We start from the raw sequence: 27,888 nt of genomic DNA, 5'->3' as shown, positions 1-27,888 counted from the left end.
CACCGCGTCCCCTCGCATGGCTCGCTTTGCTCGCCATGCTTCGGGCATGGTGCCTTCGCTCCGCTACCGCTTCGCTCGGCACACTTTACCGTTCCAATCGTAGTCCACGTGGATCGTTAAGTATGAAAAAATCCACAAAAAAAAAAAATGTGCAAAACTCATGTCGACCTTTAGACCTGTCGACCTAGCACATGTCGACCTAGAAACCCTGTCGACCTTCCATCCATGTCGACCTAGTGACTGTTGACCTATAGTGGTCGACCTAAACATTGTTGACCTAGACACTGTCGATCTTCAGACCGGATCCCCTACAAATTAGGCCTTAAAGGGATTATGGACCCAGCTCACCGAAATTAGTACAAATCGTCCTGTTCCTGTTTGTCGCCTCCCAAGCCTTCCCTCAGCGATGTCACTAGTTCCTCATGGCTACTCGTTCAGCCTACAAAATGGCTGCCTCCGCCGTGTGTGGGCAGATGATGGCTGGTGCACCCTGATGATGATAATGGCATCTATGGAGCTGTGTATAGGGAATGGGAGGTGGTCTGGCCACATTGATGCATATAACTCCACATACAGGCCAACAAACACTATTTTCCCCTCATGCATACAAAGCTGGAACATCAGCGGGCCAGGTGCGTAAAACCCTACGTCAGGCCCCTGACGGGATCACTCCTCACACACTGTGTAGATCTCTAGGCTGTGACAGTCCCTGTCAGGGCACCTGGCTACCTGGCCTGTATTCAGCTGACGGAGGTGGGGAGGAGATGCTGCAGCTGGCTGGGACGCCAGCCGTATACATCATCAGTGACCTTTGCAGTAAATTATAGAATTGCATACGGAACATCTCCCAGTAATGTCAGCTGTGCGGATGACGTTACCAAGCCTGGCTGTGCTGCCCTGCAGGAGGCTGTATAAGTGTCATGTTTGTCACTGTTGTGTGTGGCGTGCACATCACACCGCTCTGTATTATACTGAGGGGGGAGATGTGTCACACATTCTAGAGATGAGAGGTGTAAGACGTTGCTCTACTCGCTCTCAGTCTATAGACTGCCCTTGGTAAATGACAGCTGGAAGCTGATTGAAATGGGTAACTTCTGCACTTGCTCCCTGTAGAAAGTTTTATACATCCCCCCCCCCCCCTCGCAGTACCTTACACCCATGAGAATAAGGGTCCTAATTCTGAGTTGATCGCAGCAGCAATTTTGTTAGCAGTTGGGCAAAACCATGTGCACTGCTGGTGGGGCATATATAACATGTGCAGAGAGAGTTAGATTTGGGTGGGGTGTATTCAAACTGAAATTTAAATTGCAGTGTAAAAATAAAGCAGACAGTATTTACCCTGCACAGAAACAAAATAACCCACCCAAATCTGACTCTCTCTGCACATGTTATATCTGCCCCCCCTGCAGTGCACATGGTTTTGCCCAATTGCTAACAAACTTGCTGCTGCGATCAACTCAGAATTACCCCCAAGATTCACCCACTGTCATGTCTGATACCTGCTCCGCACCAATGCCATTCATGATAAAATGTGGTCCCTTAAGGACAAACACAGGATTTTTTAGGGTTACTCTGACCGTGCCTTTAGCCAACATATTACATGACATACACAACACGTAGGAAACCTTGCATGCTATATTGAGCCCTTGCACAGTGGATGCAGCCCCCGTGCTTGCACATCTGTATAACACCCACAATGCACCACTGCTGCTGCCTCCGGTTCTCCGGCCATCAGTGTATTTCAAATCTCCTTATTTCTTCCCATAAGATTAATACTTTGCAAAGGCCGCGTCCACACGGAGTTCATTTTTATTTATAGATTCACACCTCTTCCGCCCTTCAACATTCTGCTGTCAGCACGTAGTGCCAGGGCCGTCTTAACAGCATTGTAGGCCCTGGGTAAAGCACTGCACTGGGGCCCCTACCCGCAATGCACTGGGGCACCCTACCCACCCACTTACAGGAACCAATTAACAAATGAGATTGCTGCCTGGTCACTCTGATTATGTGACCACCACCTGCCCCTAAGGACCTAAAATTGTGGGACCCTGGGCATCTGCCCAGTGTGCCCTGCCTGGTTCTGAAGTGGGAGTGGCCAATGAGAAGGGGGGCATGGCCACGCGCCACAGGAGCTTGCCAAGCATTTCTGACGTCTTGTGCCCAGTCACTAAAAACACATTTTGAATGCTATGCAGAACGGTAGTAGATAGGTCACGCCCCACTACCTTCTGGACCAATCATGTTGGAGGGACAGAGCCCTCAAATCCGGAGCTGCCCCACCTACATCAAGACACTTGGGAGGTACAAAGATGGCTGAACCCAGAGTGGGACCAAATCTGGGACTCATTTCTCCTATCGTTCTCCCCACACACTCCAATGCTTCCACAACCACCTCCGGGATATTTACAGAATCAGGCCATTTCTCTCTTTGGTAGACACTGAGACCCTTTTTCATGCCTTCATCATCTCACCCCAGGATTACTGTAATGTACTCTTCTCTGGCCTCCGGAACTCACCCTCTTCAGTCCTTAACTCTGCTGTCCGCCTCATTGTCTTCTCCAGCCACTCCTCTTCTGCTGCCACCTCTCTGCAAGCCGAACGACTGGCTCTCTGTGCCATACACAGGGCCCAATTCATGACTGTAAGGAATTGCACAGCTGCCAGGAAGCGGCTACGCAATTCCGTGTGAGTAAAATGCGACAGCAGCCGGAGGAGTGTAGGAGATAGACGCCTCCTGCGAGGTCAGAGTGCTGCGTCAGAGGAAGTTTAGGCTGGCCGTCAGATCCGGACACCCAGGTGCAGTAAGTCTGTATCCCAACGATGCAGACTCAGGTCCCATCACACCTTCAACACGGCGACATCATCCCGTTTTGAAGAACGGTGCCGGGTGCCACCCCCATACGCCGCAACATTTCAATTACGCTGCAGCTTACGTGGGGCTGCGAGCGTTATACACAACTATTGTATTTGTACGGAAACCATCGGATTTACGTGAAAATCTGAATTCCGTCCAGAGTAGACTATTCTCACTCCTACTCAGTCCTCGGCCACTCTTCTCCTCCCTAAACCCTTCAGCCTCACCTGACCGCACACTCGCTCCAGCTCTCTTCTGTCTTCCAGGGATGCCTCCTCGCACCTTCAGGATTTCTCCCGTGCTGTCCCCATCCTCTAAAATACCCTCCGCACCCTGTCAGAATTTCACCCATTAGTACAGAAAATGGCAAACATAGGGGTAATTCAGACCTGATCGCAGCAGCAAATTTGTTAGCAGTTGGGCAAAATCATGGGGGTCATTCCGAGTTGATCGCTAGCTGCCGTTGTTCGTAGCGCAGCGTTCAGGCTAAAAATGGGCATTTCTGCGCATGCGTATGCTCCGCAATGCACACGCGCAACGTACGGGTGCAAAGGCATTTGTTGTTTAGCACAGGTTCTAGTGAAGTTTTCAGTCGCTCTGACGGCCGCAAGAAGATTGACAGGAAAGGGGCGTAACTGGGTGTCAACTGACTGTTTTCAGGGAGTGTTTGTAAAAACGCAGGCGTGTCTGAAAAAACGCAGGCGTGGCTGGGTGTTCGCTGGGCGGGTGTATGACGTCAAATCCGGACAGGAATAGGCTGAAGTGATCGCAAGCGCTGAGTAGGTTCAGAGCTACTCAGAAACTGCACAAACTGTTTTTGCAGAGCTCGGCTGCACAAGCGTTCGCACTTCTGCTAAGCTAAAATACACTCCCCAGTGGGCGGCGGCATAGCGTTTGCACGGCTGCTAAAACTAGCTAGCGAGCGATCAACTCGGTATGACCCCCCCCCGTGTGCAGTGCTGGTAGGGCCTATGTAACATGTGCAGAGAGAGTTAGATTTGGTTGGGGTGTGTTCAAACCGAAATCTAAATTGCAGTGTAAAAATAAAGCAGCCAGTATTTACCCTGCACAGAAACAATATAACCCACCCAAATCTAACTCTCTCTGCGCAATGTGGCCGCCGGGCATGCGCAGTTCCGACCCATTCGCACCGCTGCGTCAAACTGCAGCGTGCGAACGGGTCAGAATGACCCCCATAGTTTTGCCCAACTGCTAACAAATTTGGTGCTACGATCAGATCTGAATTACCCCCTTAGTAAGGGCTACCTATTAGCTATGGGGGTCATTCAGACCCCGTCGCTGATGCGGCCCGCATTGCAGTTTGCCGACATGTTTATACTTTGATATTGTGTCCCTGTATGGGATCTGTTACTTGTGTATTTCAAGGGAAGCTATTTTACTCATGTTGAATGTATATATAGCATTTCTGTTCATTTTACTGTTACCTGTGTATTGTGATTACCTGTATATTGTAGATACTGTTGTATTGCATTGACCTGTATAGTGCCGTTCTCTGTATATCACAGTTCCGAATATATATTGAGGCTATTTGTATATTGTGGTCTCATATATGTTGCAGTGACACGTGTGTTGCAGTGAGCGCTATGTTGCACTGATTAATATATTGCTTGTACCTACATGTAGCATGTGTGTGTGTATGTGTATATATATATATAGTTGCAGTAATAGGCTGCCTCAGCCCCTGTGACAGCCTGCATTCAGTGTCTCTTCCTATCTTCTTCCCCCTGCAGACTGGTCTCCTCCATACAAGCTGTGTTGGCATCTACAGCCGGGTATATAGTGGCCTCTTCCTGCAGGGATGTCATTGAGGACCGGTATGTATGACCTGCAGGGTACATGTGAGGGTAAGCTGCCTGGCAGGGAACAGACCAGCTGATAGGCTGCCTGGCAGCCAGAGAACATAAGGAGCCATTAAATATGTATAGAATCTGATGTAGTGTACGGAGGAGAGGTGTCTGCAGGGAGAGTCACCTCGCGGTCTGTGTCTGGGGACTAATCCGGTGACAGCGCTGAGCGTGCACTGGCATTGTGTGACACTGGTGTCTCTGAGCATTGCCGTTACACAGGGTGACCGGGGGCAATTACCGGCTGTCTCTGTACAGTCTGTAGGCTGGGCAAATTGTGTGTTTTATGCATTTTTATTCAGTTACCTTTTGTTTGTGTTTTATAGGTGATATGTGATGTAGGGCCAGGAATACTGTATATTGCATATAGTGCATGTGCGTCTGTGTGTGCGTGAGTGTGTGCAAACTTGAGTAAGGATAAGGTGAGTGTGTGCACACTTGTGTAAGGATATGGTAAGTGTGTAAGGATAAGGTGAGTGCGTGCAGACTTGTGTAAGGATAAGGTGAGTGCGTGCAGACTTGTGTAAGGATAAGGTGAGTGCGTGCAGTCTTGTGTAAGGATAAGGTGAGTGTGTGCACACTTGTGTAAGGATATGGTAAGTGTGTAAGGATAAGGTGAGTGCGTGCAGACTTGTGTAAGGATAAGGTGAGTGCGTGCAGTCTTGTGTAAGGATAAGGTGAGTGCGTGCAGACTTGTGTAAGGATATGGTGAGTGTGTAAGGATAAGGTGAGTGTGTGCAGTCTTGTGTAAGGATAAGGTGAGTGTGTGCAGACTTGTGGAAGGATAAGGTGAGTGTATGCAGTCTTGTGTAAGGATTAGGTGATTGTGGAAGGATAAGGTGAGTGCGTGCAGACTTGTGGAAGGATAAGGTGAGTGTGTGCAGTCTTGTGTAAGGATAAGGTGAGTGCGTGCAGACTTGTGTAAGGATATGGTGAGTGTGTAAGGATAAGGTGAGTGTGTGCAGACTTGTGGAAGGATAAGGTGAGTGTATGCAGACTTGTGGAAGGATAAGGTGAGTGTATGCAGTCTTGTGTAAGGATTAGGTGATTGTGGAAGGATAAGGTGAGTGTGTGCAATCTTGTGTAAGGATAAGGTGAGTGCGTGCAGACTTGTGTAAGGATATGGTGAGTGTGTAAGGATAAGGAGAGTGTGTGCAGTCTTGTGTAAGGATATGGTGAGTGTGTAAGGATAAGGTGAGTGTGTGCAGTCTTGTGTAAGGATAAGGTGAGTGTGTGCAGACTTGTGGAATGATAAGGTGAGTGTATGCAGACTTGTGGAAGGATAAGGTGAGTGTATGCACACTTGTGTAAGGATAAGGTGAGTGCGTGCAGACTTGTGTAAGGATAAGGTGAGTGCGTGCAGTCTTGTGTAAGGATAAGGTGAGTGCGTGCAGACTTGTGTGAGGATATGGTGAGTGTGTAAGGATAAGGTGAGTGTGTGCAGTCTTGTGTAAGGATAAGATGAGTATGTGCAGACTTGTGGAAGGATAAGGTGAGTGTATGCAGTCTTGTGTAAGGATTAGGTAATTGTGGAAGGATAAAGTGAACGCGTGCAGTCTTGTGTAAGGATAAGGTGAGTGCGTAATTCCGTCCCGTTTGCACGGGTGAGTGTAAGGATAAGGTGAGTGTGTGCAGACTTGTGTGAGGATATGGTGAGTGTGTAAGGATAAGGTGAGTGTGTGCAGTCTTGTGTAAGGATAAGGTGAGTGTGTGCAGACTTGTGGAAGGATAAGGTGAGTGTATGCAGACTTGTGGAAGGATAAGGTGAGTGTATGCAGACTTGTGGAAGGATAAGGTGAGTGTATGCAGTCTTGTGTAAGGATTAGGTGATTGTGTGCAGACTTGTGGAAGGATAAGGTGAGTGTATGCAGTCTTGTGTAAGATTTAGGTGATTGTGTGCAGACTTGTGGAAGGATAAGGTGAGTGTATGCAGACTTGTGGAAGGATAAGGTGAGTGTATGCAGACTTGTGGAAGGATAAGGTGAGTGTATGCAGACTTGTGGAAGGATAAGGTGAGTGTATGCAGACTTGTGGAAGGATAAGGTGAGTGTATGCAGACTTGTGGAAGGATAAGGTGAGTGTATGCAGTCTTGTGTAAGGATTAGGTGATTGTGGAAGGATAATGTGAATGCGTGCAGTCTTGTGTAAGGATAAGGTGAGTGCGTGCAGACTTGTGTGAGGATATGGTGAGTGTGTAAGGATAAGGTGAGTGTGTGCAGACTTGTGGAAGGATAAGGTGAGTGTATGCAGTCTTGTGTAAGGATTAGGTGATTGTGGAAGGATAAGGTGAACGCGTGCAGTCTTGTGTAAGGATAAGGTGAGTGCGTCATTCCGTCCCGTTTGCACGCAGCGGTTCTTCGCTGCGGTGCGAACGGGTCGGGACTGCACCTGCCGCAATGCAACGCCGGCAGCGCTGAAAGTGATCGCATCGGCGATCGCTAGAAGATTGACAGCAGGGAGGCGTTCCGGGGCGTCTACTCACCGTTCTACAGGCGTGGTGAGGCGAACGCAGGCATGTCCAGGCTTTTGGAGGGCGGATGTCTGACGTCAATCTCGGGTCCTTCGTCGCTGGATCCGTCACACAGGGTAAGTAGGTCTGACCCTGATCTTGTTTTGCAGGAAACTTTTTTAGCATAGCAGGGCTGCACAAGCGATCGCATCCCTGCAATGCAGAAATACACTCCCCCATAGGCGGCGTCAGGTTGATCGCACGAGCAGCAAAAAGTTGCTACGTGCGATCAACTCGGAATGACCACCAAGGATAAGGTCAGTGTGTGCAGTCTTGTGTAAGGATAAGGTGAGTGCGTGCAGACTTGTGGAAGGGTAAGGTGAGTGTGTAAGGATAAGGTGAGTGTGTGTAGTCTTATGTATTATTATTATTATTATCCTTTATTTCTCTGACGTCCTAGTGGATGCTGGGAACTCCGTAAGGACCATGGGGAATAGCGGCTCCGCAGGAGACTGGGCACAAAAGTAAAGCTTTAGGACTACCTGGTGTGCACTGGCTCCTCCCCCTATGACCCTCCTCCAAGCCTCAGTTAGATTTTTGTGCCCGGCCGAGAAGGGTGCACACTAGGGGCTCTCCTGAGCTTCTTAGTGAAAGTTTAGTTTTAGGTTTTTTATTTTCAGTGAGACCTGCTGGCAACAGGCTCACTGCATCGAGGGACTAAGGGGAGAAGAAGCGAACCTGCCTGCTTGCAGCCAGCTTGGGCTTCTTAGGCTACTGGACACCATTAGCTCCAGAGGGACCGAACACAGGCCCAGCCTCGGAGCTCGGTCCCAGAGCCGCGCCGCCGGCCCCCTTACAGAGCCAGAAGCAAGAAGAGGTCCGGAAAAATCGGCGGCAGAAGACATCAGTCTTCAACAAGGTAGCGCACAGCACTGCAGCTGTGCGCCATTGTTACTCAGGCACACTTCACACTTCGGTCACTGAGGGTGCAGGGCGCTAGGGGGGGGCGCCCTGAGCAGCAATGTAAACACCTTGGCTGGCATAAATACACCACATATAACCCCCAGGGCTATATGGATGTATTTTAACCCCTGCCAGAACTCACCAAAAAGCGGGAGAAAAGGCCACCGAGAAGGGGGCGGAGCCTATCTCCTCAGCACACGGCGCCATTTTCCATCACAGCTCCGCTGGAAGGACGTCTCCCTGACTCTCCCCTGCAGTCCTGCACTACAGAAAAGGGTAAAAAAGAGAGGGGGGCACTAATTTGGCGCAGTTTTAATACTAACAGCAGCTATGAAGGGAAAAGCACATTTTATAGTGGTATTCCTGTCTATATATAGCGCTCTGGTGTGTGCTGGCATACTCTCCCTCTGTCTCCCCAAAGGGCTAGTGGGGTCCTGTCCTCTATCAGAGCATTCCCTGTGTGTGTGCGGTGTGTCGGTACGATTGTGTCGACATGTTTGAGCAGGAAAATGAGATGGAGGCGGAGCAATTGCCTATTATAGAGTTGTCACCCCCTAGGGAGTCGACACCTGAGTGGATGAGCTTATGGAAGGAATTGCGTGACAGTGTCAGCTCTTTACGACAGACAGTTGACGACATGAGACAGCCGGCTACTCAGCCTGTGCCTGTCCAGGGGTCTCAAACGCCATCAGGGGCTTTAAAACGCCCGTTACCTCAAATGGCAGACACAGACACGGATACTGACTCCAGTGTCGATGATGAGGAGACAAACGTGACTTCCACTAGGGCCACACGTTACATGATTGAAGCAATGAAAAATGTATTGCATATCTCTGATAATACAAGTACCACTAAAAAGGGTATTATGTTTGGTGAGAAAAAACTGCCTGTAGTTTTTCCTGTATCCGAGGAATTAAATGAAGTGTGTGATGAGGCGTGGGTTTCCCCCGATAAAAAACGGATAATTCCTAAAAGGTTATTGGCATCATACCCTTTCCCGCCAGAGGATAGAGCACGTTGGGAAACACCCCCGAGGGTGGATAAAGCGCTCACACGCTTGTCTAAACAGGTAGCACTACCCTCTCCTGATACGGCCGCCCTAAAGGAACCTGCCGATAGAAAGCTGGAGAATATCCTAAAATGTATATACACTCACACGGGTGTTATACTGCGACCAGCAATCGCCTCAGCCTGGATGTGCAGTGCGGGCCTGGCGTGGTCGGATTCCCTGACTGAAAATATTGATACCCTAGATAGGGACAGTATATTACTGACTATAGAGCATTTGAAGGATGCATTTCTATATATGCGTGATGCACAGAGGGATATTTGCCGACTGGCATCAAGAGTTAGCGCGCTGTCCATTTCTGCAAGAAGAGGTTTATGGACGCGGCAGTGGTCAGGTGATGCGGATTCTAAAAGGCACATGGAAGTATTGCCTTATAAGGGGGAGGAGTTATTTGGGGTAGGTCTATCAGACCTGGTAGCCACGGCAACTGCTGGAAAATCCACATTTTTACCCCAGGTAGCTTCTCAACCTAAGAAGACGCCGTATTATCAGGCGCAGTCCTTTCGGCCCCATAAGGGCAAGCGGGCAAAAGGCGCCTCATTTCTGCCCCGTGGCAGAGGGAGAGGAAAAAGGCTGCAACAAACAGCCAGTTCCCAGGAACAAAAGCCCTCTCCCGCCTCCGCAAAGTCCTCAGCATGACGCTGGGGCTTTACAAGCGGACTCGGGCACGGTGGGGGCCCGTCTCAAGAAGTTCAGTGCGCAGTGGGCCCACTCGCAAGTGGACCCCTGGATCCTTCAGGTGGTATCTCAGGGGTACAAATTGGAATTCGAGACGTCTCCCCCTCGCCGTTTTCTAAAGTCTGCTTTACCGACGTCTCCCTCAGACAGGGAGGCAGTATTGGAAGCCATTCACAAGCTGTATTCCCAGCAGGTGATAATCAAGGTACCCCTCCTACAACAGGAAAAGGGGTACTATTCCACACTATTTGTGGTACCGAAGCCGGACGGCTCGGTGAGACCAATTTTAAACCTAAAATCCTTGAACACTTACATACAAAGGTTCAAATTCAAGATGGAGTCACTCAGAGCAGTGATTGCAAACCTGGAAGAAGGGGACTATATGGTGTCTCTGGACATCAAAGATGCTTACCTACATGTCCCAATTTACCCTTCTCACCAAGGGTACCTCAGGTTTGTGGTACAGAACTGTCACTATCAGTTTCAGACGCTGCCGTTTGGATTGTCCACGGCACCCCGGGTCTTTACCAAGGTAATGGCCGAAATGATGATACTCCTTCGAAGGAAGGGAGTTTTAGTTATCCCTTACTTGGACGATCTCCTGATAAGGGCAAGATCCAGGGAACAGTTGGAAGTCGGGGTAGCACTATCTCAGATAGTGCTGCGCCAGCACGGTTGGATTCTCAATATTCCAAAATCGCAGCTGATCCCGACGACACGACTTCTATTCCTAGGGATGATCCTGGACACAGTCCAGAAAAAGGTGTTTCTCCCGGAGGAGAAAGCCAGGGAGTTATCCGGACTAGTCAGAAATCTCCTAAAACCAGGCCAAGTGTCAGTGCATCAATGCACAAGGGTCCTGGGAAAGATGGTGGCTTCTTACGAAGCAATCCCATTCGGCAGATTCCACGCAAGAACCTTCCAGTGGGATCTGCTAGACAAATGGTCCGGGTCGCATCTTCAGATGCATCAGCGGATACTCTTGTCACCAAGGACAAGGGTGTCTCTCCTGTGGTGGTTGCAGAGTGCTCATCTTCTAGAGGGCCGCAGATTCGGCATTCAGGACTGGGTCCTGGTGACCACGGATGCCAGCCTGAGAGGCTGGGGAGCAGTCACACAGGGAAGAAATTTCCAGGGCTTGTGGTCAAGCCTGGAGACATCACTTCACATAAATATCCTGGAGCTAAGGGCCATCTACAATGCTCTAAGCCTAGCAAGACCTCTGCTTCAAGGTCAGCCGGTGCTGATCCAGTCAGACAACATCACGGCAGTCGCCCACGTAAACAGACAGGGCGGCACAAGAAGCAGGAGGGCAATGTCAGAAGTTGCAAGGATTCTTCGCTGGGCGGAAAATCATGTGATAGCACTGTCAGCAGTGTTCATTCCGGGAGTGGACAACTGGGAAGCAGACTTCCTCAGCAGACACGACCTCCACCCGGGAGAGTGGGGACTTCACCCAGAAGTCTTCCACATGATTGTGAACCGTTGGGAAAAACCAAAGGTGGACATGATGGCGTCCCGCCTCAACAAAAAACTAGACAGGTATTGCGCCAGGTCAAGGGACCCTCAGGCAATAGCTGTGGACGCTCTGGTAACACCGTGGGTGTACCAGTCAGTGTATGTGTTCCCTCCTCTGCCTCTCATACCCAAGGTACTGAGAATCATAAGAAGGAGAGGAGTAAGGACTATACTCGTGGCTCCGGATTGGCCAAGAAGGACTTGGTACCCGGAACTTCAAGAGATGCTCACAGAGGACCCGTGGCCTCTACCTCTAAGAAGGGACCTGCTCCAGCAGGGACCCTGTCTGTTCCAAGACTTACCGCGGCTGCGTTTGACGGCATGGCGGTTGAACGCCGGATCCTGAAGGAAAAAGGCATTCCGGATGAAGTCATCCCTACCCTGATCAAAGCCAGGAAGGATGTCACCGTACAGCATTATCACCGTATTTGGCGTAAATATGTTGCGTGGTGCGAGGCCAGGAAGGCCCCTACAGAGGAATTTCAACTGGGTCGTTTCCTGCAAACAGGACTGTCTATGGGCCTAAAATTAGGGTCCATTAAGGTTCAAATTTCGGCCCTGTCGCTTTTCTTCCAGAAAGAACTGGCTTCAGTTCCTGAAGTTCAGACGTTTGTCAAGGGGGTACTGCATATACAGCCTCCTTTTGTGCCTCCAGTGGCACCTTGGGATCTCAATGTAGTTTTGGGGTTCCTAAAATCACATTGGTTTGAACCACTCACCACTGTGGACTTAAAATATCTCACATGGAAAGTGGTAATGCTGTTGGCCCTGGCTTCGGCCAGGCGTGTGTCAGAATTGGCGGCCTTATCCTATAAAAGCCCTTACCTGATTTTTCATACGGACAGGGCAGAATTGAGGACTCGTCCTCAATTTCTCCCTAAGGTGGTTTCAGCGTTTCACCTGAACCAGCCTATTGTGGTACCTGCGGCTACTAGGGACTTGGAGGACTCCAAGTTGCTGGACGTAGTCAGGGCCCTGAAAATATATGTTTCCAGGACGGCTGGAGTCAGAAAATCTGACTCGCTGTTTATCCTGTATGCACCCAACAAGCTGGGTGCTCCTGCTTCTAAGCAGACTATTGCTCGTTGGATTTGTAGTACAATTCAGCTTGCACATTCTGTGGCAGGCCTGCCACAGCCAAAATCTGTAAAAGCCCATTCCACAAGGAAGGTGGGCTCATCTTGGGCGGCTGCCCGAGGGGTCTCGGCTTTACAACTTTGCCGAGCAGCTACTTGGTCAGGGGCAAACACGTTTGCTAAATTCTACAAATTTGATACCCTGGCTGAGGAGGACCTGGAGTTCTCTCATTCGGTGCTGCAGAGTCATCCGCACTCTCCCGCCCGTTTGGGAGCTTTGGTATAATCCCCATGGTCCTTACGGAGTTCCCAGCATCCACTAGGACGTTAGAGAAAATAAGAATTTACTTACCGAATATTCTATTTCTCGTAGTCCGTAGTGGATGCTGGGCGCCCATCCCAAGTGCGGATTGTCTGCAATACTTGTACATAGTTATTGTTACAAAAATCGGGTTATTATTGTTGTGAGCCATCTTTTCAGAGGCTCCTCTGTTATCATGCTGTTAACTGGGTTCAGATCACAGGTTGTACGGTGTGATTGGTGTGGCTGGTATGAGTCTTACCCGGGATTCAAAATCCTTCCTTATTGTGTACGCTCGTCCGGGCACAGTATCCTAACTGAGGCTTGGAGGAGGGTCATAGGGGGAGGAGCCAGTGCACACCAGGTAGTCTTAAAGCTTTACTTTTGTGCCCAGTCTCCTGCGGAGCCGCTATTCCCCATGGTCCTTACGGAGTTCCCAGCATCCACTACGGACTACGAGAAATAGAATTATCGGTAAGTAAATTCTTATTTTATATGGCGCCACAAGGGTTCCGCAGCGCCCAATTACAGCATACATAAACAAATAATCAAACAGGAAAACAGCAACTTATAGGACAAGTACAGGGTAAATAAACATAACTACAGCAGCAGATGACACTGGAATAAGTATCAGGTGGCAGAAGACTGCTGGATGTGGAGCAGTTGAAGATTATTAAAGTAAGAAAAGGATAAACACATGAGGGAAGAGGGCCCTGCTCGTGAGAGCTTACATTCTAAAGGGGAGGGGTAGACAGACAGGGGTGACACAGATGGGGTACATAGAGAGCGTAGAACAGAGGGTTAGGATGAGATTTGGCTGGGTTTGGTGAAGAAGTGGGTCTTGAGAGATCGTTTGAAGTTTTGTAGAGAGGTGGAGAGTCTGAGGGGGAGAGGTAGGGAATTCCAAAGAAGTGGTGCAGCACGAGAAAAATCTTGGAGGTAGGAGTGGGAGGAAGTAATCCGTAGGCAGGAGAGTCGGCGTGCATTAGCAGAGCGAAGAGGACGGGTGGGAGTGTAAAGGGAGATAAGGTCAGAGATGTAGATGGGAGAGGAGTGGGTGAGGGCTTTGTAAGCGAGTGTGAGAAGCTTGAAATGGATTCTGAAAGGGAAGGGAAGCCAGTGCAGGTCTAGTAAGAGAGGAGAGGTGGATGTAGTGCGTTTGGTGAGGAAGATGAGCCGGGCAGCAGCATTGAGGATAGATTGGAGTGGAGAGAGGTATTTGTCAGGAATGCCAGTCAGGAGCAGATTACAGTAGTCCAGTCTGGAGATGACCAGTGAGTGGATAAGAGTCTTAGTAGCATCCTGGGTCAGAAAGGGTTTGATCCTGGAAATATTTTTTAGATGAAAATGGCAGGATTGTGAGAGGTGCTGAATGTGTGGTTTGAAGGAGAGGGAGGAGTCAAGGATTACTCCAAGACAGCGCACTTGGGGGCTAGAGGAGATAGTAGTGCCATCAATAGATAATGAGATTGTAGGAGGTGAGGTTATGCGGGAGGGAGGAAAGATGATCAGCTCTGTCTTAGACATGTTAAGTTTAAGAAAGCGCTGGGACATCCAGGAAGAGGTAGCAGAGAGACAGTTGGAGATACGAGTGAGGAGAGCAGGGGAGAGGTCTGGAGAGGAAAGATAGATTTGGGTGTCATCAGCATAGAGATGATATTGGAAACCAAAAGAACTAATGAGCTTACCTAGTGAGGACGTATAGAGAGAGAAGAGAAGAGGACCAAGGACAGAACCTTGGGGTATCCCTACAGTTAGTGGAAGTGAGGGGAGGTGGAGTCATGAGAGGAGACAGAGAAAGAACGGTCAGAAAGGTAGGAGGACAGCCAAGAGAGGGCAGTGTCACGCAGACCAATGGAGTGAAGAATTTGCAGTAGGAGAGGATGGTCCACAGTGTCAAAAGCAGCAGAGAGATCAAGTAGAATAAGTATAGAGTAGTGTTGCTTAGATTTAGCAGCATGGAGGTCATTGCATACTTTTGTAAGGGCAGTTTCAGTGGAGTGGAGAGGACGGAAGCCAGACTGGAATGGGTCAAGCAGTGAGTGTGAGGAAAGAAAGGAAGTAAGGCGGTTGTAGACAATACGCTCAAGGAGTTTGGAGGCAAAAAGGAGGAGAGAGATGGGTCGGTAGTTGGAGAGAGTGTTTGGATCAAGTGTAGGTTTTTTAAGAATAGTAGAGATGAGTGCATGCTTGAAGGCAGAGGGGACAGTGCCTGATGAGAGGGACAGATTGAGAAGGTGGGAAAGATGGGAACAAGCAGAAGGAAAGAGGTAGCGGAGGAGGCGGGAGGGGATAGGGTCAAGTGGGGAGGTGGTGAGGGGACAGGAACGAATGAGGGCCATGACTTCCTCTCCAGATGCATGGGAGAAAGAGCTCAGAGTAGGTGCGAGGGATGGGGAGGGTTGGTAAGGGATGGGAGAAAGCTGGTTACTGATGGTCTGGTGTGATGTGATGTCCTGACGTATGGAGTCAATTTTGGATGTGAAGTAAGTGGCAAAGTCAAGAGCAGAGAGTGAGGAAGGGAGACGAGGTGGAGGTGGGCAGAGGAGTGAGTTGAGAGTGGCAAAGAGGCGCCGGGGGTTGGAAGACTGGGAGGAGATGAGGTTCTTGAAGTATGACTGTTGAGCAAGAGAAAGGGCAGCACTGAAGGATGAGAGCATAAGTTTGAAATGGAGGAAGTCTGCCTTAGAGCGTGATTTCCTCCAGTGTCGCTCAGCAGTACGTGAGCATTTTTGCAGATATCTGGTGCATTTGGTGTGCCAGGGTTGAGGTGTTAATTTGCGAGGGTGAATAGTGGTTGGTGGAGCAACAGAGTCAAGAGCAGAAGTAAGGGATGCATTGTATGTGGAAGTGGCTTGTTCAGGGCATGAGAGAAAGAGAATAGGAGAGAGAAGTGAATCAAACAGGGAGGAAAGGAATGTGGTGTCAATAGCTTCAATGTTACGCTCAGTGATGGTAGCCTTAGGAGGTAGAGATGGGGAAGTCGAGAGAGATAGGTTAAAGGAGAGCAGGTGGTGGTCAGAGAGGGGAAATGGGGAGTTGGAAAAATCAGAAATATCACAGCGGTGAGTGAAGACCAGATCCAGTGAGCTCCCATTCACATGGGAGGGTGAGGAGGTCCACTGGGAGAGACCAAGTTAAGAGGTGAGGTTAAGGAGTTTAGAGGCAGGGGATTGTGTGGGGATGTCAATAGGGATGTTGAAATCGCCTAGGATAATGGAGGGAATGTCAGAAGAGAGGAAGTGAGGAAGCCAGGAAGCAAAGTTGTCGATGAATTTGGAAGCAGTGCCAGGGGGGCGGTAAATGACAGCTACTCTAAGATGGACTGGTTGGAAGAGGCGTATGGCGTGGACCTCAAATGTAGAGAATGTAAGGGATGGTTCTGGTGGTATGAGTTGGTAGGAGTAACTAGAAGGTAAAAGGACCCCAACACCACCCCCATGGCGACCCCCAGGTCGGGGTGTGTGTGTGAATGTGAGGCCCCCAGCAGAGAGAGCAGCAGGAGAAGTAGTGTCAGAGGGCGTAATCCAAGTTTCAGTAATGGCTAGTAGGTGTAGGGAGTTGGAAATGAAAAGGTCATGAGTGGGGACCAGTTTGTTACAAACAGATCTGGCATTCCAGAGGGCACAGGATAGGGGGTATGAGTTTGTGGGAGAGATGTGAATGAGATTTTCAGGGTTGCTGTAGCGATGAGGTGAGATTAACTTTGAGGGCAGGGATGATGAGAGAGTAGTGATGGTGCGGGTGCCTGAGCTGGGAGGGGAAACTGCAGGAGGTGGGCAGGGAGGGAGATCAGTGTGATGTGGATGGGGGTATGGGGAGGTGACAGGGAATGGAGAAAGGGGGCAGGGCTGAGTTGTTGGGTAGCAGGACCATGGGGCAGAGGTAAATTAAAGTGGGGTAACAGGAAAGGAGGGGGAAGGGGATGGAGGGGAGACAGAGGAGGAGGTGTAGGAGACTAGGGTGGAAGGATAAAGATACATGTAAGGATAAGGTGAGTGTGTGTAGTCTTGTGTAAGGATAAGGTGAGTGTGTGCAGATATGGTGAGTGTGTGCAGTCTCGTGGAAAGATAAGGCGAGTGTGTAAGGATTAGGTGAGTGTGTGCAGTCATCCACCATGCTGACAGCTATTCACTGTCTGGCTGCAGGCTGGGAGGCAGGTACACAATACTGCACTCTTATTGGTGGATAGATAGATCCAGCCATCCACCAATCAGGCAGATTCACTGTCAGGTAGAGAATGTATGTTGTGTGTACCATTCTCAATCTATCTGCTCCCAAGAAGCTCCGGAGGCACCAGCCCAGGGGGTAGATACACCATGGCCTAGCCTGCCCCCCACCCCTGCTTGAAGGCCCCTAGAGTCGTGGGGCCCAGTGTGCCCAACATTGTGATGACCCTGTACATGGGTCTCCAGCCACACCCCAAAATCATACTGGTAGGTTAGCTGGAATCTGACAAATCTTACCCTAATGTGTATGTACTTAAATGCTAGGGGATTTAGGACCTAATTCAAGGTTGATTGCAAAACAACACTTTCCTTAAATTGGCAAAACCATGTGCACTGCAGGGGGGGGGGGGGCGGCAGATGTAACATGTGCAGAGAGAGTTATATTTGGGTGGGTTGTATTGTTTCTGAGCAGGGTAAATACTGGCTGCTTTATTTTTACACTGCAATTTAATTTCAGTTTGAATACACCCCACCCAAATCTAACTCTCTCTGCACATGTTACATCTGCCCCACCTGCAGTGGACATGGTTTTACCCATTAGAGGAAAATGTTGTTTTGCAATCAACCTTCAATTAGGCCCTTAGACAGTAAGTTCCAATGAGACAGGGACTGACATGAATGACAGATATTCTCTGTACAACACTGCGTAAAGTGTGGGTGTGGTGTATAAGGTCGACATTCATCTTCTGGACCTGTTGAAATGTCGGCAAACAGTCCCTTGTGATCTAGCAGTGATATACTTCTCCTGGCAGCAACGTTGGCTTCTGTGTACCGGCGGACACGTGTGCAGCAGGACCGTCTGAGACATTAGGCAGAGTGCATAACCCTAACCCCCATAGCCTAACCCTAGCCTCTCCTCCTCCATCATAGCCTTACCCTAGCCCCCCCCCCCCAAATAAAACCAACCCTAACTTCCACTCCTCCATTGTAGCTCACCCTAACCTCCACTCCTCCATCGTAGCTCACCCTAACCTCCACTCCTCCATCGTAGCTCACCCTTACCTCCACTCCTCCATCGTAGCTCACCCTAACCTCCACTCCTCCATCGTAGCTCACCCTAACCTCCACTCCTCCATCGTAGCTCACCCTAACCTCCACTCCTCCATCGTAGCTCACCCTAACCTCCACTCCTCCATCGTAGCTCACCCTAACCTCCACTCCTCCGTCGTAGCTCACCCTAACCTCCACTCCTCCGTCGTAGCTCACCCTAACCTCCACTCCTCCATCGTAGCTCACCCTAACCTCCACTCCTCCGTCGTAGCTCACCCTAACCTCCACTCCTCCGTCGTAGCTCACCCTAACCTCCATTCCTCCGTCGTAGCTCACCCTAAACTCCACTCCTCCGTCGTAGCTCACCCTAACCTCCACTCCTCCGTCGTAGCTCACCCTTACCTTCACTCCTCCGTCGTAGCTCACCCTAACCTCCACTCCTCCTTCGTAGCTCACCCTAACCTCCACTCCTCTATCGTAGCTCACCCTAACCTCCACTCCTCCATCGTAGCTCACTCTAACCTCCACTCCTCCATCGTAGCTCACCCTAACCTCCACTCCTCCATCGTAGCTCACCCTAACCTCCACTCCCCCATCGTAGCTCACCCTAACCTCCACTCCTCCATCGTAGCTCACCCTAACCTCCACTCCTCCATCGTAGCTCACCCTAACCTCCACTCCTCCATCGTAGCTCACCCTTACCTCCACTCCTCCGTCGTAGCTCACCCTAACCTCCACTCCTCCATCGTAGCTCACCCTAACCTCTACTCCTCTATCGTAGCTCACTCTAACCTCCACTCTTCCATCGTAGCTCACCCTAACCTCCACTCCTCCATCGTAGCTCACCCTAACCTCCACTCCTCCATTGTAGCTCACCCTTACCTCCCCTTAGTGCTTAACCCTAACCCCCCACATCCTAACTCTAACCTCCTTTTATTGCTTAACCCTAAAACCACCATAGCCTAACCATAATCTCTCCTCCTCCACCATAGCCTTACCCTAACCATCCCCTAGTGCAGGCCTGGCCAACCTGTGGCTCTCCAGCTGTTGTAAAACTACAAGTGCCATCATGCTTTGCCACAGTTTTGCTATTAAGGAATGCTAAAACCATGGCAGGGCATGCTGGGATGTGTAGTTTCACAACATCTGGAGAGCCACAGGTTGGCCAGGCCTGCCCTAGTGCTTAGCCCTAACCCCCCCCCCCCCCCCCCCCCCCCCTTCTCACAACCTAGCCTCCACTTAGTGCCTGGCCCTAACCCTCCTCTGCCTGCTGCAGCCTAAACCCCCTGTAGTCTAACCCTCACCTCCTCACAGCCTAACCCTAACCTTTCCCTAGCTCTTTACCCTAACCCCCCCCAGCCTAACCCTAACCTCAGCTTATTGCCTTACCCTAACTCTCTTCTGCTGCAGCCTAACCCCCGTGTAGCCTAACCCTAACCCCCCAAGCCCAACTCTAACCTCCCCTTATTGCCTTACCCTAACCCTCCTCTGCTGCAACCTAACCACTGTGTAGCCTAACCCCCTAATTGCCTTACCCTAACCCTCCTCTGCTGCAACCTAACCGCCGTGTAGCCATACCCTAACCCCCCTAGCCTAACTCTAACCTCCCCTTATTGCCTTACCCTAACTCTCTTCTGCTGCAGCCTAACCCCCATGTAGCCTAACTCTAACCTCCCCTTATTGCCTTACCCTAACCCTCCTCTGCCGCAGCCTAACCCTGTGTAGCCTAACCTTAACCCCCCTAGCATAACTCTAACCTCCCCTTATTGCCTTACACTAACCTTCCTTTGCCGCAGCCTAATTCCCGTGTAGCCTAACCCTAACCTCCCCTTAGTGCCTAACCTTCTGCTACTGCAGCCTTACCCTTACCCTCTTCCCCCACCCTAACCCCAATTTCAACATTCTCAGTATGTCAGGATTTTCACGTTCTGAGGATGACATGTTGCCTATCGACATTTCGACAGTGTCGCCATCCTGTTGACATTGTGGTGTTGACAATATGAACGTTGACCATATGACTGCATCCCTAAAGTGGTGGTGCTATATACATTGCATACACAATAATATAGTAGTGCAGACTTGTGCAGGGATATGGAGAGTGTTCAGACTATGGGAAACCATCAGTACAGTATCCCCAGAGCTCTATAGCGCCCTCCCTACCCTACACTGAACACATTGCTGCACCAGGGCTGGACTGCCCGCCTGGCTCGTATGGCAGATGTTGTGATGGGCCGGGCCGGCCACACAGGGAGACCGGGGCTGAAGAGTAGCTCTGCCTTCTGGTGCTCTGATTGGCCGCCTGGTATACAAAGACACGGGGGCGTAACTCGCTCTACGCCCCATAAGCCATGGCCACGACCCCTTAGGTTTCAGCTGAGTGGTTGCTAAGGGCAACTTCTCCTACACTATGGGCCTAATTCAGACCTGATCGTGGCAACAAATTTGTTAGCAGATGGGCAAATCCATGTGCACTGCAGGTGTGGCAGATGTAACATGTGCAGAGAGCGTTAGATTTGGGTGGGTTATTTTGTATCTGTGCAGGGTAAATACTGGCTGCTTTATTTTTACACTTCAATTTTGATTTCAGTTTGAACACACCCCACCCAAAATCTAACTCTCTCTGCACATGTTACATCTACCCCACCTGCAGTGCACATGGTTTTGCCCAACTGCTAACAAATTTGCTGCTACGATCAGGTCTGAATTAGGCCCTATACCTGTAATAGATTATATACAAAGATCTATCTATGTAACAGCAACCTCCGCTACAGTTATCTAGTGATACATTTTAGACCTCTCGAAATATGCAACAGTCTAATGAGATAAAACTGAAAGAAGATTTTAGCATCACATCTGTACAGAATGGTCTGAATTTTTTTAAATTTTATTATTTTTTGGAGATTGCATTAATTATTCCGGTCCTTGACATCACAAGGTTGCCTCACACCCCACACGGCGAGAGGCTGATCAGCACATGCAGAATGTGCGCGCAGAATAAAATCCAGTTTCAGCTTTAAAAAAAAAAACCCCAACAAGAGCCAAACACCTGCACACGTTACGTCTGGTCATTTCAAAGCTATTTTAATAGTAGACATGAAAGATTTACCAAATAAATCTGCAGGACACGTTGAGGGCGTGGCCATACTCCCACCTGGCCACTCCCCTGGTATCACGGCCTTCCTAAAGTTTTAGCGGGCTTGCCCAGAATTGCTCATATTTGCATCAATTTAACAGAGACATTTTGCTATTGAGCTAATTAATCTATACCTGATTTGTGAAACAGAAATAGGATGTAATTCAGATCCGATCATAGATGTGCTAGTCCGCTGCAGCGATCCAGTCTGAATTACCCCCATAGAACGCTGCACGCCCAACATGACCTGACCGCTGGCCATAATACATCTATTACACCCTATACAGACATAGGGCACTACACCCCCAACATGACCTTACCACTGGCCATAATACATCTATTACACCCTATACAGACATAGGACACTACACCCCCCAACATGACCTGACCACTGGCCATAATACATCTATTACACCCTATACAGACATAGGACACTACACCCCAACATGACCTGACCACTGGACATGACCATAATACATCTATTACACCCTATACAGACATAGGACACTACACCCCAACATGACCTGACCACTGGCCATGACCATAATACATCTATTACACCCTATACAGACATAGGACGCTACACCCCCAACATAACCTGACCACTGACCATAATACATCTATTATACCCTATACAGGCATAGGACACTACACCCCCAACATGACCTGACCACTGACCATAATACATCTATTATACCCTATACAGGCATAGGACACTACACCCCCAACATGACCTGACCACTGACCATAATACATCTATTATACCCTATACAGGCATAGGACACTACACCCCAACATGACCTGACCACTGACCATAATACATCTATTATACCCTATACAGGCATAGGACACTACACCCCTAACATGACCTGACCACTGGCCATGACCATAATACATCTATTATACCCTATACAGACATAGGACACTACACCCCCAACATGACCTGACCACTGACCATAATACATCTATTACACCCTATACAGACATAGGACGCTACACCCCAACATGACCTGACCACTGACCATAATACATCTATTACACCCTATACAGACATAGGACACTACACCCCAACATGACCTGACCACTGACCATAATACATCTATTATACCCTATACAGGCATAGGACACTACACCCCAACATGACCTGACCACTGACCATAATACATCTATTATACCCTATACAGGCATAGGACACTACACCCCAACATGACCTGACCACTGACCATAATACATCTATTACACACTATACAGACATAGGACACTACACCCCAACATGACCTGACCACTGGACATGACCATAATACATCTATTACACCCTATACAGGCATAGGACACTACACCCCCAACATAACCTGACCACTGACCATAATACATCTATTATACCCTATACAGGCATAGGACACTACACCCCCAACATGACCTGACCACTGACCATAATACATCTATTATACCCTATACAGACATAGGACACTACACCCCCAACATAACCTGACCACTGACCATAATACATCTATTACACCGTATACAGACATAGGACACTACACCCCCAACATAACCTGACCACTGACCATAATACATCTATTACACCGTATACAGACATAGGACACTGCACCCCAACATGACCTGACCACTGGCCATTACCATAATACATCTATTACACCGTATACAGACATAGGACACTACACCCCCAACATAACCTGACCACTGACCATAATACATCTATTACACCCTATACAGACATAGGACACTACACCCCCAACATGACCTGACCACTGGCCGTGACCATAATACATCTATTACACCCTATACAGACATAGGACACTACACCCCCAACATGACCTGACCACTGACCATGACCATAATACATCTATTACACCCTACAGCAGACATAATGTAACTGGATGTGGGCCTGTAGTATATGGATGTGGTGGGACCTGCATTGCTTTGTACTGTGCTGTGTTAGATTAAGTGTACACACAATTTTCACCAAGGTACAGTCAGTTTTGGCTCAGCTACTGTATGTGAGAGAGTATTATACTGGAAGTGTGCCTGGGGTGTGGGCAGTGTATGGGTGCTTGGCATAAGAGGTGTGTGCCAGGGGTGTGGGCAGTGTATGGGTGCTTGGCATGGGAGGTGTGTGCCGGGGGTGTGGGCAGTGTATGGGTGCTTGGCATAGGAGGTGTGTGCCTGGGGTGTGGGCAGTGTATGGGTGCTTGGCATAGGAGGTGTGTGCCAGGGGTGTGGGCAGTGTATGGGTGCTTGGCATAGGAGGTGTGTGCCTGGGGTATGGGCAGTGTATGGGTGCTTGGAATGGGAGGTGTGTGCCGGGGGTGTGGGCAGTATATGGGTGCTTGGCATGGGAGGTGTGTGCCGGGGGTGTGGGCAGTGTATGGGTGCTTGGCATGGGAGGTGTGTGCCGGGTGTGGGCAGTGTATGGGTGCTTGGCATGGGAGGTGTGTGCCGGGGGTGTGGGCAGTGTATGGGTGCTTGGCATGGGAGGTATGTGCCAGGTGTGGGCAGTGTAAGGGTGCTTGGCATGGGAGGTATGTGCCGGGGGTATGCGCAGTGTATGGGTGCTTGGCATGGGAGGTGTGTGCTGGGTGTGGGCAGTGTATGGGTGCCTGGCATGGGAGGTGTGTGCTGAGTGTGGGCAGTGTATGAGTGCTTGGCATGGGAGGTATGTGCCGGGTGTGGGCAGTGTATGGGTGCTTGGCATGGGAGGTGTGTGCCGGGGGTGTGGGCAGTGTATGGGTGCTTGGCATTGGAGGTGTGTGGTGGGTGTGGGCATTGTATGGGTGCTTGGCATGGGAGGTGTGTGGTGGGTGTGGGCATTTTATGGGTGCTTGGCAATGGGAGGTGTGTGCCGGGGGTGTGGGCAGTGTATGGGTGCTTGGCATTGGAGGTGTGTGCCGGGTGTGGGCAGTGTATGGGTGTTTGGAATGGGAGGTGTGTGCCGGGTGTGGGCAGTGTATGGGTGCTTGGAATGGGAGGTGTGTGCCGGGGGTGTGGGCAGTGTATTGGTGCTTGGCATAGGAGGTGTGTGCCGGGGGTGTGGGCAGTGTATGGGTGCTTGGCATGGGAGGTGTGTGTCGGGGGTGTGGGCAGTGTATGGGTGCTTGGCATGGGAGGTGTGTACCGGGTGTGGGCAGTGTATGGGTGCTTGGCATGGGAGGTGTGTGCTGGGTGTGGGCAGTGTATGGGTGCTTAGCATGGGAAGTGTGTGCCAGGGGTGTGGGCAGTGTATGGGTGCTTGGAATGAGAGGTGTGTGCCGGGGGTGTGGGCAGTGTATGGGTGCTTGGCATGGGAAGTGTGTGCCGGGGGTGTGGGCAGTGTATGGGTGCTTGGCATGGGAGGTGTGTGCTGGGTGTGGGCAGTGTATGGGTGTTAGGCATGGGAGGTGTGTTCCGGGGGTGTGGGCAGTGTATCGGTGCTTGGCATGGGAGGTGTGTGCTGGGTGTGGGCAGTGTATGGGTGTTTGGCATGGAGGTGTGTGCCGGGGGTGTGGGCAGTGTATGGGTGCTTGGCATGGGAGGTGTGTGCCAGGGGTGTGGGCAGTGTATGGGTGCTTGGAATGGGAGGTGTGTGCCAGGGGTGTAGGCAGTGTATGGGTGCTTGTCATGGGAGGTGTGTGCCTGGGGTGTGGGCAGTGTATGGGTGTTTGGCATGGGAGGTGTGTGCCGGGGGTGTGGGCAGTGTATGGGTGTTTGGCATGTAGGTGTGTGCTGGGGGTGTGGGCAGTGTTGGGTGCTTGGCATGGGAGGTGTGTGCCGGGGGTGTGGGCAGTGTATGGGTGCTTGTCATGGGAGGTGTGTGCCGGGGGTGTGGGCAGTGTATGGGTGTTTGGCATGGGAGGTGTGTGCTGGGTGTGGACAGTGTATGGGTGTTTGGCATGGAGGTGTGTGCCGGGGGTGTGGGCAGTGTATGGGTGCTTGGCATGGGAGGTGTGTGCCAGGGGTGTGGGCAGTGTATGGGTGCTTGGCATGGGAGGTGTGTGCCGGGGGTGTAGGCAGTGTATGGGTGCTTGTCATGGGAGGTGTGTGCCGGGGGTGTAGGCAGTGTATGGGTGCTTGTCATGGGAGGTGTGTGCCTGGGGTGTGGGCAGTGTATGGGTGTTTGGCATGGGAGGTGTGGGCAGTGTATGGGTGCTTGTCATGGGAGGTGTGTGCCGGGGGTGTGGGCAGTGTATGGGTGTTTGGCATGGAGGTGTGTGCTGGGGGTGTGGGCAGTGTTGGGTGCTTGGCATGGGAGGTGTGTGCCGGGGGTGTGGGCAGTGTATGGGTGCTTGGCATGGGAGGTGTGTGCCGGGGGTGTGGGCAGTGTATGGGTGCTTGGCATGGGAGGTGTGTGCCGGGGGTGTGGGCAGTGTATGGGTGTTTGGCATGGATGTGTGTGCTGGGTGTGGGCAGTGTATGGGTGCTTGGCATGGGAGGTGTGTGCCGGGGGTGTGGGCAGTGTATGGGTGCTTGTCATGGGAGGTGTGTGCCGGGGCTGTGGGCAGTGTATGGGTGTTTGGCATGGGAGGTGTGTGCCGGGGGTGTGGGCAGTGTATGGGTGCTTGGCATGGGAGGTGTGTGCCGGGGGTGTGGGCAGTGTATGGGTGCTTGGCATGGGAGGTGTGTGCCGGGGGTGTGGGCAGTGTATGGGTGCTTGGCATGGGAGGTGTGTGCCGGGGGTGTGGGCAGTGTATGGGTGCTTGGCATGGGAGGTATGTGCTGGGGGTATGGGCAGTGTATGGGTGTTTGGCATGGAGGTGTGTGCCGGGTGTGGGCAGTGTATGGGTGCTTGTCATGGGAGGTGTGTGCCGGGGGTGTGGGCAGTGTATGGGTGTTTGGCATGGAGGTGTGTGCCAGGGGTGTGGGCAGTGTATGGGTGTTTGGCATGGAGGTGTGTGCCGGGGGTGTGGGCAGTGTATGGGTGCTTGGCATGGGAGGTATGTGTCGGGGGTGTGGGCAGTGTATGGGTGCTTGGCATGGGAGGTGTGTGTCGGGGGTGTGGGCAGTGTATGGGTGCTTGTCATGGGAGGTGTGTGGGCAGTGTATGGGTGTTTGGCATGGAGGTGTGTGCCGGGGGTGTGGGCAGTGTATGGGTGCTTGGCATGGGAGGTATGTGTCGGGGGTGTGGGCAGTGTATGGGTGCTTGGCATGGGAGGTGTGTGCCGGGGGTGTGGGCAGTGTATGGGTGCTTGTCATGGGAGGTGTGTGCTGGGGGTGTGGGCAGTGTATGGGTGTTTGGCATGGAGGTGTGTGCCGGGGGTGTGGGCAGTGTATGGGTGCTTGGCATGGGAGGTGTGTGCCGGGGGTGTGGGCAGTGTATGGGTGCTTGGCATGGGAGGTATGTGCTGGGGGTATGGGCAGTGTATGGGTGTTTGGCATGGAGGTGTGTGCCGGGAGTGTGGGCAGTGTATGGGTGCTTGGCATGGGAGGTGTCTCTCGGGGGTGTGGGCAGTGTATGGGTGCTTGGCATGGGAGGTGTGTGCCGGGGGTGTGGGCAGTGTATGGGTGCTTGGCATGGGAGGTGTGTGCCGGGGGTGTGGGCAGTGTATGGGTGCTTGGCATGGGAGGTGTGTGCTGGGGGTGTGGGCAGTGTATGGGTGTTTGGCATGGAGGTGTGTGCCGGGGGTGTGGGCAGTGTATGGGTGCTTGGCATGGGAGGTGTGTACCGGGGGTGTGGGCAGTGTATGGGTGCTTGGCATGGGAGGTATGTGCCGGGGGTGTGGGCAGTGTATGGATATTTGGCATGGAGGTGTGTGTCGGGGGTGTGGGCAGTGTATGGGTGTTTGGCATGGAGGTGTGTGCCGGGGGTGTGGGCAGTGTATGGGTGTTTGGCATGGGAGGTGTGTGCTGGGGGTGTGGGCAGTGTTGGGTGCTTGGCATGGGAGGTGTGGTCCGGGGGTGTGGGCAGTGTATGGGTGCTTGTCATGGGAGGTGTGTGACGGGGGTGTGGGCAGTGTATGGGTGTTTGGCATGGAGGTGTGTGCTGGGGGTGTGGGCAGTGCATGGGTGTTTGGCATGGGAGGTGTGTGCCGGGGGTGTGGGCAGTGTATGGGTGCTTGGCATGGGAGGTGTGTGCCGGGGGTGTGGGCAGTGTATGGGTGCTTGGCATGGGAGGTGTGTGCCGGGGGTGTGGGGAGTGTATGGGTGCTTGGCATGGATGGTGTGGGCAGTGTATGGGTGCTTGGCATGGGAGGTGTGTGCCGGGGGTGTGGGCAGTGTATGGTTGCTTGGCATAGGAGGTGTGTGCCTGGGGTGTGGGCAGTGTATGGGTGCTTGGAATGAGAGGTATGTGCCTGGGGTGTGGGCAGTGTATGGGTGTTAGGCATGGGAGGTATGTGCCTGGGGTGTGGGCAGTGTATGGGTGCTTGGCATGGGAGGTGTGGGCAGTGTATGGGTGCTTGGAATGGGAGGTGTGTGTCGGGGGGTGTGGGCAGTGTATGGGTGCTTGGCATGGGAGGTATGTGCTGGGGTGTGGGCAGTGTATGGGTGCTTGGCATGGGAGGTGTGTGCCGGGTGTGGGCAGTGTATGGGTGCTAGGCATGGGAGGTGTGTGCCGGGGGTGTGGGGAGTGTATGGGTGCTTGGCATGGATGGTGTGGGCAGTGTATGGGTGCTTGGCATGGGAGGTGTGTGCCGGGGGTGTGGGCAGTGTATGGGTGCTTGGTATGGGAGGTATGTGCCGGGTGTGGGCAGTGTATGGGTGCTTGGCATGGGAGGTGTGTGCTGGGTGTGGGCAGTGTATGGGCGCTTGGCATGGGAGGTGTGTGGTG

At 51.4% G+C, this 27,888-nt stretch overlaps 1 protein-coding gene across 1 annotated transcript in view; it reads left to right on the top strand.

Annotated features, from left to right (window-relative positions):
* TLCD3B (TLC domain containing 3B) overlaps positions 1-27,888 on the top strand; it is a 57,072-nt gene that overhangs the window by 7,118 nt on the left and 22,066 nt on the right. The window contains exon 2 of the mRNA XM_063935284.1: positions 4,606-4,689. Within this exon, the coding sequence (XP_063791354.1) occupies positions 4,606-4,689 (84 nt within the window). The remainder of the gene's footprint in view (positions 1-4,605; positions 4,690-27,888) is intronic.

Source organism: Pseudophryne corroboree, chromosome 7 (assembly GCF_028390025.1).
Source record: "Pseudophryne corroboree isolate aPseCor3 chromosome 7, aPseCor3.hap2, whole genome shotgun sequence".
Taxonomy (NCBI): Eukaryota; Metazoa; Chordata; class Amphibia; order Anura; family Myobatrachidae; genus Pseudophryne; species Pseudophryne corroboree.
The sequence above is the reverse complement of the archived record's forward strand: the minus strand, read 5'-3'. Positions and strand labels throughout refer to the sequence as shown.